Below are 14,433 nucleotides of genomic sequence, written 5' to 3'. Positions count from 1 at the left end.
TATTTCTAAGGAAGGAAGCCTATTCATATATTTTACCTTTTATTCACAACTTTCTATCTTTAGGACACAAATGTATTAATTATTTTGCAATGACATAACGAATATAAGGACATTTGAATGCCTGGTAATAATTGTATTTATTTACATTTTAGAAGGTATATTTATGAGTTAGTTCTCTATTTAGCTTCTATAGTGCCTCATTAAGAGAATACTTTTTCTTTAAATTTATGCGCTTTGGAATTCTGAGAGCACCCTCTGCAATCATTCAAAGACATAGCGGTCTAAGTAGTATTTCATTTTCCATAGGACCATTATACATACAGACATAAAAGCTATTGATGTTTGATATTCCAGTGCGGATTACATTTTTTGGTATATATGTGACTTTCTAAACTTGTCAGTGGAGATAGAAGGATGTTGTAGGTGCTCTTCTGAAAATAGCAAAAGAACACATTAAAATAAACCTACCTGACCAAAGTTAAACACTGCACAAAAGAACTGAAGTTCAACATACAGTCTTCCTGGTACCAGATTAAACAACCACCAGAAGCAGCTGGATACATTCTGTTAAACAAAAAGACACAACTACATTTAAATTGTGTTTGTTTATTAAATGTTTTATATTTATTTTGAAAATAATAACTAATACACTATAAGTATATAAGATAATATAAAGTATAACACGGTTAATAGGACTAGTTTTTATTTGTGGAAGAAATTAAACAAAAACAGTAACTAAAACATTTATAGTGGGGAGTGGAGTTGTGGGGGATGGGTGCTATTGAACAGAGGACAGATAGACAGAGAGAGACGGAGATGTAAATTCATTATGGAGTACAAAAAATTCTATTTTTTCCTGCCGCTTTAAGCTCTTTTTATACTAATGAATTTGAAGAGGAAAAAAAACGGCCACAATTCATATTACAACACTTTTATATTTTTTTTTACATGATACACTTTATTTACACACTTAAGTTTTTCTTTTCCTGGCTAAAATCAGTACTCCTCATTTACAGAAACAAAACCAAAAAAAAAAAACAACAATCTTTTTATATTATGTATAAAGAAATTTTAACTACATTTTCTGATTGCTCCATTTTACAGAAGATCTTAGTGTTACTCTAAAATTATACCCCTAAATTTGTTTCACATTTACAGGAAGTCACATCTGATATTTTTGTGTCTCATCATTATCATAAGGAGGATAAATTTGCCTCCCATGTATATAGTTTATAGGCCTAGTGAGCAGCAATGCTCTGTGAGTGATGGGATGGCCATAAGTTTGGTCCACTCACTCCCAGAAGGTGAAATAATTTTAACAATTCGCTTCCCTGTGTTACCAGGAGGAATTCCATGGGTATGGGAACTCGGTAAAGTGTTCTGCACCCTGCACATGGTCATGTATGGATTCACTTGGGCATATTTAATTGGCTTGCGCACTACTACTGTTATTCCGGTAATAGTGCGTGTAATTACTGTTATTACGGTGCCGGCTTTCTGCTTGCCGCTCCCTGAGCGGCGAGCTGAAATATGGGTTAGAATTACCGTAATAACGGTAATACTTTTAACACCGCCTTACTTTTGCGAGTAACGTGGCTAATTAAATATGCCCCACTGTGACGTGCTGCTGGATGCCTCCCATGATCACATTATTTTTTACTTGAAGGGAATCAATGCATGACATAGTTCTGATTTTAACTCAATTTTAATGGTGGTTGAAGCATATAGGTCAGTGTAGGACTGGCATATAATGAGGTGCCCTTGACACTGGGATGCAGGCTTAAATGTTTTGCTTAAAATATGAACCGATACCTCATGTTCTCATTTTGCTGGATACACACAGATATGCAGTGCTAAGGACAAGTGCTAACAACTGTCTTTTTGTTTTGTATGACATAGCTCAAGTCTGCAGCTACCCATTAGCGGCAGTGTGCGGATGTACTCGTTAAGTCCATAGCATTGGATAACTAGCAGAGGGTCATGGACATGTGCACTCATTTCTTTAGCAGCTCTAATTGTTGTCAAACAGGAATATAAATAACTGTTAAATCACAGTTAAAAATATTTGAACAGACTTCAGAGTTTAGAACAACATGAATTCTGGAACCATGGAGCATCATTCACACAATACTGCTGTCATTATAGAGGAGTTTCTTTAAACACAGTATTGAGAGTGTTACTTCATCTGGGTTAGTGAGCAAATTATTATTCATCCTGAATGTTGTGTTATCATTGTATAAGAAAGAACATCCTGCCTAAATTACTTACTGCAAAGAGCCCCACAATGAGAAGTAAGCACAGTAACACATGTCTTGCTATCTGTCGGTCTCCACTGTGCATCTGCTGTTCTTCCTGGGACAGACGACATCTCTGGGAGTTGCATCGACTTAAACATTCATGTGCTTTTAGAGGGAGAATGCAGACTCATGACACATATAATGACATAGACCAAGTCCAGTGCACTCAGTTAAGCATTAGGTTACATTTACTCAAGATCTGGTAGTTTACTTTTACCCAGAAGTACAGGGCAACAGTTACATTCTCCTGACCCATCTGCTTTCATTCAAACACATGCTAACTTATATGATAACCATTCCTTTCATCCTCGCCTGAACTGAGATTCTGCACTATACAAAAATCCTAGATCACACATATTAACAAATTTACTTACTGGACTTCTAGAAAAAAAAAATGCTGCATTTAGTAAATACAAAGAATACACAGTTCTGTTCAATCTCCACCGCAGTCAGTAAGTTATCTTGGTTACAGGAGATTCTAGAGCCACAGAGCACACAGTATATAACAATCTGCATACTGTACCTTCTTCAATGCTGGGAGACTCATTTATATTCAGCACATTCGGAGAATCCACAGGCTGACACACATCTCCGTTCTCCTGACCACATGCACAGATCTCTGCACATAGAAGACACCACAGTGTTATTCATGCACTGCAGCCAATTGCACTAGAACGACCTAGTCCATTTCATTTACAGACATCTTCACTTCAGTGTTACAGAGCAGAACAGACATTTCCTTTGTTTTCCTTCTTGGAAATGCTACTTTCTTGTAATGGGCGTCATCTTACTTGTGGCCAAGGTCTCTCTAATGTGCGTGAAACATCAAATTATTATAATATCTATCCAGTCTCTTACATAATGTACACGTTTTACAGCCCCTTGTAAAATGCCCAATGGAGAGCAATTAAAGAAAGGATCGTACTTGGTCTGGAGGTTTCTCCCCCAGAATAAACAAGAACTTGCACTGCATAGAGTAGTGATGTGCAACAGGCGGCCCATGGCCCCTCGGTAAGCCTTCACCTGTACCCTTCCCCCTCCCCCAGCAAGCCTTCACCTGTACACCCCCCCCTCCCCCCAGCAAGCCTTCACCTGTACACCGCCCCCCTCCCCCCAGCAAGCCTTCACCTGTACACCGCCCCCCTCCAAGCTTTCACCTGTGCCCCCCACTCTGTAATGTCTGATTATATACCTCTCCACTCGAATTCTCGGTTTTATAACCTACAGCAGAGGAAAAGGGAGTGCAGTGTAATCTGCACCATGTGGTCTCCCACCTTCCTCTGAATGTAGGCAAAATTTATAATTTAATTAGTATCTAATTAGTTAGGGTTACTAGGTAGCAGAGGGCATTTGGTGAGGTCTGAGTGTCATGTGAGGGTAAGGGGAAGGATTGAAAGGAATTCTGGAGTACATGTGCCAGTTGAGGGCATTTGGCACATTTTGTGGCTAGTGGGGTGTGAGGGCATTTTCTTTGGCAAGTTAGGTCGGAGTGGTATGTCAAAACATTTTGAGATGAATGACATGGGGGTTCAGGTCATTTTGGGGCTGGTTTTTTTATTAACCCAATTAAGGGAAAAGTTAGACCCTTTTGAAGGTTGGAGGACTGTACATGTATTTGAAGTGCATCGTATTGCCCCATCACTTACAGTGGATGTGAGTGTTATTGTTCCATGTACTGGAAGGTGAAAAATCTGTGCTATTCATTTACTCATATATAGAAAGAAACATCAACAAACCTACAAAAAAAAACAAAAAAAAAACCAAACCCTACAAGTTATCAGAACATCACAAAAAAACCTCAACAAAAATATAATAGAAGTCAAATGGGCCCATAGAAGAATAATCCAGCATCAGAATACTAAACTGGCCCAAAACAGGGTTGAGCAATGATCCTTCAATTTCACTTCAAATTTTTTTAGTGATCTAATTCTGTGCTAATGACAGGCTCTGCTTTTCAGATTCCAGAATTTACAAGACCATTGCAACAAATTATCTGCAGAACCGCAGAACGTTGTACTTACCTCTTCTAGAATTTGAGGGAGTCCCCACAGGACTGTCTGGCTTGGACTCAGTCGATAGATCTGCTGTCCTGCTACTACTGCTTTGGGAGGACTGATTTAGTACCTGGTAGTTATCATCTTGTCCACTTCGACTCATGCACATAAGTGAAATGCCAGATAGCAGTATACTACCAGACAGGATCACTGCTGTGCTGATGATCTACATTAAACAAGAGGGGACATCGAAATATACATTCACAAATACACAGATACCACATGTCACAATAGTTACGTTTTTTTATTTTTTTTCTGTGGATTATGACCAGCTTTAAAGTATTTATTGCAAAGTTATGCTTCTCCGTAATATGCAACACTAACAAAGAATGCTTCATACAAGATGGATTTTTTTTGTTTTGTGTTTTAAGAAGTTTATTTATATTTTCAAATACTATGCAAGAAACAAGACCCAGTTACCAATGACCAGAATTGACATTGTACAGAGTAGACAAGCTGAAATCACCAAGCGAGCGCAGGTCGTGTAAACAAGGAAAGAAAATAAACAGCAAGCGCTTGTTGCAACTGGCAATGGTGAGAACGAAATACACACAAATCTAAATAGAAAGAAATATGCAACAGTGTATTCTGGGTGGGGGAAAGGGTACCAAACCAAAGGCGGGACCCCGGCGCCATAGGGTGACTATGGGGGAATAGGAGTGGAACTATGTAACTAAACAAGACAGATGGCTAAGACTTAAGAAACAATGTCAGAAAGGTCTTGAGAAGGATCTCTTGGGGTAGAGGGGAGGTTATAGATAAACCAGTCACACCAAGTTTGGGAAAATTTGCTGGTCTTGTTATTTAGGTATAAATAATTATTTATCATAGATGCCAAATACCATATGTTGTTAATAAGCTATTGCCTCGAGTGAGGATATTGTTATGAGCCGCAGCCTCACTTCCTGTTTTCTCGCTCCGGCCGTCGCCATGGCAACAGTTGCTGTCATTGAGCACTGCGTCCCGGCATGAAAGGTAGCCAGGTGGGAGCGCAGAGGACATTAATTAATTAACTACCTCCTGAGGTATAAGAAGCGCACAAACACAAATTAATTATTACCCTCCTGGAAATACAGGAGGACTATACTTCTGAGCCTGCTGATTGGCCATCGTTAGTATATAAGACAGGGACGGCTTAGTCACACCCTGCCAGTTATAGCGCTCCGAGTATGACATGAATTGCAGACCAGCTTCTCCGTACCTCTGGACACTTGGTTGTTTTCTAGACCCCGTTTGTATTCTTGTGCCCTTTTGACCTTTGCCTGTTTTTCCTGAATTTTCCATGTTTGCTACCTGGCCTGACCTTCAGCCTGTACCTTGACCATCCTGCTTGCTACAGACCAACGACCTTGGCCTGTCCCCAGATTCTGCCTCCAGTATTCCGATTTCTCTACATTACGCGGCCCTTACAGATCTGGACACTTCCATTGTTTTGCGACCAACCATCTGACAGCATTCAGAATTTGCACTGAAAGATTAGCAGAATATTTATCCAGCCTCTCCAGTGGGGAACCAAGGAGGAAAGATAATGAACACTTAGAGATCGGGGGGTAAATGGAATATCCTGCGATTCTAGCCAATATGCCGATATTCAGCAACTTTCCCGACATAATTTAAAACAGCAATGTGTTTAAAGACAAGTTTTGCCTTTAAGCACATTGCCGGTAAAGTTGCTTTAGCGAGAAGAATTCAGACCTACAAGCTCTCTGGGCAGAAGAGTTTTCCTGATTATGGATAAGGTGGTGTTAAGAATTAACCAAAAATTTCTGCCAAAAATGGTATCACAATTCCATATTAAGAAATTGTACTACCCTCACCTTGTCCAAATCCAAAAAAACTCAAGAGAAAGAAGATTCATTGTTTGGACTTGGCCTGTGCCATTAAAATGTATTTAAAGAGGACACAGGAGTTCAGGAAAACATAGCAATTGTTTGTTCTAATCAGCGGCAATGAAAAAATTGGTCCAGCTTCAAAGGCATCAGTGGCAAGTTGGATAAAATCTTGCATTAGATAGTAAAGAAGGTGGATGTGCCACAAAGCATAAGAAGACATTCAACAAGAGTCATGGTGGCTTCATGGGCAGAGAAGGATTCTGCCTCTATGGAAGGCCTCACTCTGGTCCTCCACACATGCTTTCTCTGAACACAATCAGTTTAATGTCCAAGCTTCAGATGCCAAGTTTTGAAGGAAAGTGTTAAGTACAGTAATGTGGCTTAAAAAACAATAAATAAACACAAAACAAACAAAACTAATAAGAATAAAATGCAGGTATATGTGTGTGTATATAGATGTTAGGTATTCAAGTTGAACCCATTAAGCTTCAATTACATTACATGATAGGGCCCGCTGAAGAGTTAACGGCAGGTTATTTACCTGTTAAACTGGTTTCCTTTACTCCTCAATGGCAACATGCTGCCCACCCTAAGTTCTTCTTCTATTTGCTGGTTTCTAAAATCAGACCAAATTATTTTTCAGCTTTGGGAAAACCAGATGACACAGAAAGGAGGGAGACTTGGTCCTATATACCCTCTGGGTGTGTCTTCTTTCTTGTCCTGTCTCATTTGTAAGGGGGGAGATTAACCCAATGATAATTACGCCACAACCTCTCTAGCATAAATCCGGTTCAACTGTGTTGGAACTAGGTGTCACCTAAAATATACTTTATAAGTATTCCCCTTTACAAAGAAAGAAATTAAGACTTTAGAGACTCTTTCCCTCACTGTGGCCCAGGTGTCATGCTCTGTTAGATTACTCAAATTGGTTTCCCAATTAAGTTCAAGTTTGGGGGTAGGAGATTGGTGATAACAAGTAGATTATAAAGAATGGAGATAATGCCTTTCGGGAAAGGGCTATGAACAAAGAGAAAAGGAAGGGAGTCGAAGAAAATGCGTCAACTGTAGGCATGCAAAAAAGTTGGAAAATTATATTTTTTCCTGTAGGATAGCCAGCAGAATGCAGTGACCAGAATCAATGACCGTACAAACTGTTTTAATATAAGAGGATTGATGTTTACAAGAATCCCGAACAGGGATAACATGCAATATAATTAAATGCACAGTTTCTGTCAGGAATAGAGTTACAGGTGTTCACAATGGTCCCAATACATCTAATTTTGATGCTATTCCTTTAGGTGGAACAAAATAAAGTTGAACAAATCTATACAGAATTCAATATTAATGCTCTTGTCTTTGAGGTGGTGTTTGTGTGTTCAATATATCAAAAATAACAAAATAACTGTAGATCTACATGCACTGTGGGGATAACAAACTATAAAACCTTTAAGGCTTTGTAGACACGGGTGTTAATAGTAAGCGTTTAATGTGTGGTTATAAGGCTTATTAAACAAACACTGATAGTGATAGTGCAAAATATAAAGTAACTTAATAGACACAAACTTCACTTTGTATTAATTTTGACTTTGCCTGTAGTGTAAAACATAATGGATTTCTGGAAATGATCCCCCCCCCCCCCCCGGCCTCTCCCTTTCCAGTAGGAGTCCCTCAGGGCTCTGTTCTTGGCCCTCACTGTATACTACCTACCTAGGTGTTCTCATCACTTATTTCAGTCTCCAGTACCACCTTTACGTAGATGATATCCAACTCTATATCTCTTCTCCTGATCTCCCCCTCCTTCCTCTCTCATGTATCAGACTGCCTCTCCACCATCTCCTCCTGGATGTCCTCACGCTTTCTCAAAATTAACATTGCTAAAACCAAGCTCACTGTCTTCCCTCCTTCTAGATCCTCTTCCCACCTGGATCTCTCCATCACTGATAACATCACCATCTCTTCTGTCCCCCAACTCAGCTGCCTGGGCGTCACCTTCGACTCCTCCCACTCTTTTGTCCTCCACATTCATTCGATTAAAATAAGGGCTATGTATATTTAATTATAATATATAATTGCTATGCCTAGGGCTTCTGGAGTTATGGTATTACTCTATTATTGTTCTGTACTGTTTTCCCTGTATTTGCCATTGTTTGTTGGGTCAAGCAATGTTTCAGATGCAAAAACTATAATATCAGATATAGACAATGTGCCTCCATTGATTGATACATCACATGTTTATCTCAGGGACTTACCTGAGACTTCCCATAAAAGAAAGCGGAGTCAATGTTGTCCACGTACCGTTCGCCTACACTCAGAAGAACACAGACCGCTAACACAGGAACGCTGGAGGGAAAAATACAATGAATAGGCTGAAATCAGGTATTAGCAGCTCCACATCAGATGGTGTGGCAATGGTTTCTTATTTTCTCCTAGATCTTCTTAATGCTGACTCCACACAGGGGCTTTTAGTGCACAGGGAAGACGACCCCACACACACCCACTTCTAATTGCATTAACATACATGGAGATAATAATCTGATTGGGTGAATGTTTTAATCTGTGCAGATTTTTTTTTTTCAAAATATTTTCTACTCTGTAGTCATTTATTACATGCAAGCAAACAATTCCAAATAAAAGAAACTCACAAACCTGCAAGCATCCTGTGTTTATTTCATGTGATACGCAAAATAACAGTGCATCACGACATATATGTTTGCATTGTATTACATAAAATAAGGTAGATAAGTTGGTTAAAAATAAATTTCTTGCCAAAAACATATAAATAAAAATCATGTACAGATAAACAGCATTTTAAAACAAAATAGTTAATTGCATACATGGCCCTGTTTAGAATGAAATGTATACATTTTATGTATTCAATACTTACCCCCAACCAACTAAGGATATTATAACTACAGGAATATTCCCAACTTCTCTCTTCTTTAGTAAAAGCAGGGATAAAGAGATCAGACCTGGGAAGTCAGAGAGAGGGGGAAGCAATGAGTTTGAAAATACTAAACATGTACTGTGTAATATTCAGGTTTATACAAACAATTTACACAAAATGATCTTACAAAATGTATAAACATTTGGTATAACTATACCAAGGAGAACTAGAGCATTATTTTTAAGAGTCATTTTATTGGGTTGCACTAATTTGGTAAAAGTATCATGCAGAAGAATGGTCTTAATTTTATCGGTTGTCTCTAATATAACGCACTTAAAATACAAACGTTATTTCCCTATGCTACCGAAACAAGCCCTATTTGCCTTGAAGAAAGAAAAAAAAAAAAAAAAACGACTTCATGCGATACACAAAACAGTTAAAATATTCTGTTTAATGAAATACATGTGGCCATTAAGCAGTTAAAGTGCAATGACCTACAGCTTATTCACAGTCCACTGAAATTAATTCTGTTGGTTTCAGAGATATGGTATTGCATCAAAGCATGCCGGCTAATCTGTGGCTCTCCAGGTGTTATGAAACTACAAGCCCCAGCATGCTTTGTCAGTAGATTGAGAGTCGATAGCTGACAGTGCATGCTGGCACTTGTAGTTTTACAGTACCTGGGGAGCCACAGGTTGGGCAGGCCTGCATCAAAGCAACGACCTAATGCGACAATGCCATATTGGACAGACTTCCTGCAAATGGAAGCAAAACAGCTTTTATATATGTATAAAACACCCATGTGAACATATTTGTACAAAGGTTGTGCAATGATAAATGCCAAACCAGAAATTAGCTTGAAAATAAAACAAATTCATAAATACAACGCTTCAAAGATGGAAAATCTTTATACACACACCAAATATTAAATAGAGTATGCCCCTTTTCTGGGTTGCATTGTTTAATTAGAGTTCTAGAAATACCTGTCCACAGGTAAGTACTGTAGAGGGCGCTGTACAGGATTACAAAGACTAGGATCTGCCCCAACACATTTCTCTCTTGTATTATGAAATTCCACAACACCATTCCAACGCAGACAATGAGCTGGTGAAAAAGGGGGACAAATACAATCAGTCAGAATATACTGCAAAACATCAGAAACCCAGACGCATCTCAGTTCCATAACATCTAAATTATAACAGCTTTCTTTGAATAGGACATGGTCCACTAGCTCTACAAGACCATCACCACGAAATACCAGGAGGATATGGGCTTACAGCAGACCACAGGGGCAAACGCAGGATTTGTAGAGGGGGTTTCCACACCACGCCGCCAGTGGGCGTAACAAGCATGCATGGGGGCGTGGCTATAATTTTAGACAGTGCTTGGCTGCTCTCCAACTCCTCCTATCCCCATATTATACATGGGCAATGCTGCATGGACTACTGTTAGGTGCACGCAGCTCTCCCTTTTCAAGCAGCAGAGCTGTGTGAAGCGGGAGCAGGGTCCAGCCACCTCAATTATACAGTGTCCTAAGCTTGGAGGGGGGCTTCCAGGCACCAGGAAACGCCCCTCGATTTGCCTATGGACCATGTAAAACATATATCTCCTTTACTAGCACTGTGTGATAACTATTATGCTTTGTACAGGAACTCTAGACTAGGGTAAGAAAAAGTAACAGCATTGACACTGACCTGAGCAAGAAGTAGATTTGCAGTAAGCAAGTGAGGAAGTCTTTTGTATTTTTTACTCAGAAGTAAAACAGCAAGAGACCAAACCTGTAAGTATATATAATAATACATGATATACCATCTAAAAACACTTTTGTAATCAAGTCATTAATGGAGTACAATTGCAGATTTTGCATAGATCATTGTAAAGAGCAATGAATTGGTAACGATGCCACAAGATAATACCTCTATGCTGATAAGTGATTTGACTGCTTCCATTGATATAAAAGGATACTACAATCATCATCATTTATTTATATAGCGCCACTGATTCCGCAGCGCTGTACAGAGAACTCACTCACATTAGTCCCTGCCCCATTGGAGCTTACAGTCTATATTCTCTAACATACACACACATAGAGAGAGAGATACTAGGGTCATATTTGATAGCAGCCAATTAACGTGCTAGTATGTTTTTGGAGTGTGGGAGGAAACCAGAGCACCCAGAGGAAACCCACGCAAACACAGGGAGAACATACAAACTCCACACAGACAATCCGCTAAACAATATACTGTAGAACATTTTACTCAGTGAATATGGATAATATATTATATAAAGAACACTTTATGCCTCTGCGTAAACTCACCAAGGCCACCAAGCTCACAATACTGATATCGAAGCTGACGTTCTGTAGAGAAGACATTAGGGGCTTCGGGTCCATTGAGGGAATAGTCAGTAGCCAGGCTGAGACATACATGATTGGAGCAGATACAAAGGTGCTGATCACCATACCTGAAGTGATCTGGAAGCAAACACAGTTTAAAATTATAACATGAATGGCAATACAGTACAGCGTTTGTCACTATGGCAAAACGGAGCTTGGAATTGTTTGGAATAGCAGATCTACAATACAATAAATGTGCACAAGTCAACTACTAACGGCCCACGGTGCCTCAGTGAGGTCACTGCTTCCTAGTGAACAGTTTTGCTGTAGTCGCGCAAATATTGGTTCAGCCCACAAAATGGCGGCCTCCAGTGTGTAGTCAATGGATGAAATTTAAATCCATGAATTGCACTTAAAAAAAATCACTGCATTAGGTCATAATCCAAATTAACATTTACCAGAGACACAACCACTCTAATATTTACTGTACACAGCAGTGTCAAAACTTTAGATCTATGACTGTCAGCTGCTGTTAGATCTACCAATGTTGACATCATCATTACCTATAACATTACATATGCTGCAATATAATTTATTGAGGGTGCAAACAGTATACAGTGCCATGGAAACGTATTGTCCAGTCAAGAGGTCTTCTATTATTGCATATTTGCCATACTGGATGTTTTCAGGCATTTAGAAAAAAAATGTAGTCTACATGTGACACTTATGTAAAAATATAGAAAATCAAGAAGGGGATAATTACTTGTTCATGGTACTGTATATATGCTGTAACCCATAGTAAATAATCAGATATTAGATTTCAGTCAAATGTCTGCCTGATACAAAAGGATTTCAGTATATCAGAATAGTCTGCAGCCAATATCAGGCAATTATTGCTGCGTGTGCGACTCTGCTATGACCAATAAGGATACTGTTGAAATCAATAAGAGTGTTATCTGGCATGGGGAATAATGCTGACAGTTATCGGTCTGTGTATGTGTCATCCTCCAATTGAAACAACAGGCTGTAAAGAGGCCATTAGCGATCCGGCCACTCCGTCTGAGCACTGAAGGCCAGATAAGGCTTGTTTGGCCACTGATGTGCGCTACAAAACTGAATAATTCTGGTCACTCAACAATGGGGTCAAAAGACATGTACTTAATGTTCAGAATGTAAAACACCACAACACTAAGTTAAATATCTTTACAGCAGACAGCAGCCGAAGTAGTAGACCCGATGTAAGCTAGTGTAAAATTCCTATGTTACTTTCACAAGTATGAATAGATAACTATTTCATGAAGGTTCTTTTTAAAAAAAAATAACAATAGATATTTAAATTTTTATGTTTAGGTTTGATTTCACTTTATTCCATGCCTAGAATGTTTCCGAAATCACTAGTGTAGAAGACATGCTGTACATGGAAGCCCTTACCAATATAATAAATGCCTGTCCTTCAACAATTTCTGGACCACCCCAATACAAAGCTATGAATATGTCACAACATTAAAGCAACTGTATTTAGTCACATACAATCTCCACTTCCATGTTGAACTGGTTTGCAAAAAGAGCGACTCCGGGTGCCACTGGGAAGACTCCGTACAGAAATGCATAGTTAGATAGACTGGTGTGGTTGACCGCAGTGTTACTCTGGTCCAGTAGTTCCACCATCTCCCTGCAGATGAGCGGTAATACCAGTCTGAAACAAGAAGCAGTTTTAGATCATTGAGACACATGGTTTGTAAACTCTGCTTAAAAGGGCATCCGTCACCTATACACAGGAGGCAGCCATGTTAACTGAACAGATCACAAGAACACAGCGTTTATCTATGTGCTAGAAACCAGTGACATCATTATTGTAACGTCATAGGTTCAGCCCAAACACTTTGGCTGCCTTCACTGTGTGTAGGCAATGGGTGCACCTAAAAATAAACATATTTCATTAACAATTCTCTTATTTATCATCATTTCTCAATCTCCACAGCACTTGGGAACACTACATGCAAAGCTGGGAAAAACTAATTTAAAAAAACCCCAAAAAACATATATGCCAAAAGTTAAACTAAGAACCTGTCACATCCTGGAAATAAATATCAAAAGGAGTCACAATTCTTCGGTTAAGGACCACTAAATACAACTTGTCTCCACCCTCCGCTTTATTCATGCTCCATCCCGCCCTCTCCGTTCTGACTCTGACCGTCGCCTCTCTTTCCCCCTTATAACCTCCTCCCACGCGCGTATCCAAGACTTTGCCCGCGCTGCCCCCCTCCACTGGAACAAGCTCTCTCCATCAGAACCTCCCCTAATCTGTCCAGTTTCAAACGGGCCCTAACAACCCACCTTTTTCTTAAAGCCTTTCAGTCTCCCACTTAACTTCCTACCTTATCTTCTGCCTCCGTCCCCCTACTCTCCCTCTCTCCCCTGCGTCCCTCTGTCTGTCCACCCCTCCCCTTAGATTGTACGCTTCTCTGAGCAGGGCCATCTCTCCTCCTGTCTCCACCACTTCTAACACTGCTCTCCAGCTACTTAGCCCTCCTCCTCGAGGGTTCTCCACCCCCCGTCCCCTCTCGCTCCCTCCTCCCCCCTCTGGGGGTCTCCCCGTCTTCCGCGCCCTCCTTCTTGGGCCCCGTCGTTTGCGGATCCTCCCTCTCTAGCTGTGCATTGAGCTTACTGAGTTACTGTACTTACTGTACTGTGCTGTCTCCCATTGTATTGTAATTCGTTTGTCCCTGTACGGCGCTACGGACACCTTGTGGCGCCTTATAAATAAAAATTAATAATAATAATAATAATGTAAAAAAGAGTTTTTGAGAATTTGAGACATCTGACATTGTCCTTCAGTGGGATTACTGACATTTCACAATCAATAATGGATTTAGATGTAAAATCAGTAACACCGAAACTTTTACGAATACAATACTGTGCAAAAGTTTTAAGCGAGTGTGGAAAAAATGCTGCAAAGCAAGAATGCTTTCAAAAACAGAAGTATCAATAGCTTATTTTTATCAATTCACAAAATACAAAGTGAATGACA

General features: G+C 39.7%; 1 protein-coding gene across 4 annotated transcripts in view; it reads right to left on the bottom strand.

Annotated features, from left to right (window-relative positions):
• The window catches only part of GPR155 (G protein-coupled receptor 155), a 40,675-nt gene that overhangs the window by 5,670 nt on the left and 20,572 nt on the right, over nt 1-14,433 (bottom strand). For all 4 annotated transcript variants that reach the window (XM_075180607.1, XM_075180605.1, XM_075180604.1 and 1 more), the window contains 10 exons: nt 12,933-13,098; nt 11,385-11,540; nt 10,762-10,845; nt 10,051-10,171; nt 9,068-9,152; nt 8,433-8,523; nt 4,319-4,517; nt 2,821-2,916; nt 2,269-2,402; nt 469-564 (listed from right to left, as the gene is read on the bottom strand). In XM_075180607.1, coding sequence (XP_075036708.1) covers nt 469-564; nt 2,269-2,402; nt 2,821-2,916; nt 4,319-4,517; nt 8,433-8,523; nt 9,068-9,152; nt 10,051-10,171; nt 10,762-10,845; nt 11,385-11,540; nt 12,933-13,098 — 1,228 coding nt within the window. The remainder of the gene's footprint in view (nt 1-468; nt 565-2,268; nt 2,403-2,820; nt 2,917-4,318; nt 4,518-8,432; nt 8,524-9,067; nt 9,153-10,050; nt 10,172-10,761; nt 10,846-11,384; nt 11,541-12,932; nt 13,099-14,433) is intronic.

This window comes from Mixophyes fleayi, chromosome 7, assembly GCF_038048845.1.
Source record: "Mixophyes fleayi isolate aMixFle1 chromosome 7, aMixFle1.hap1, whole genome shotgun sequence".
In the NCBI taxonomy this organism is placed as follows: domain Eukaryota; kingdom Metazoa; phylum Chordata; class Amphibia; order Anura; family Limnodynastidae; genus Mixophyes; species Mixophyes fleayi.
This window is presented reverse-complemented; position numbering and strand designations above follow the sequence as displayed.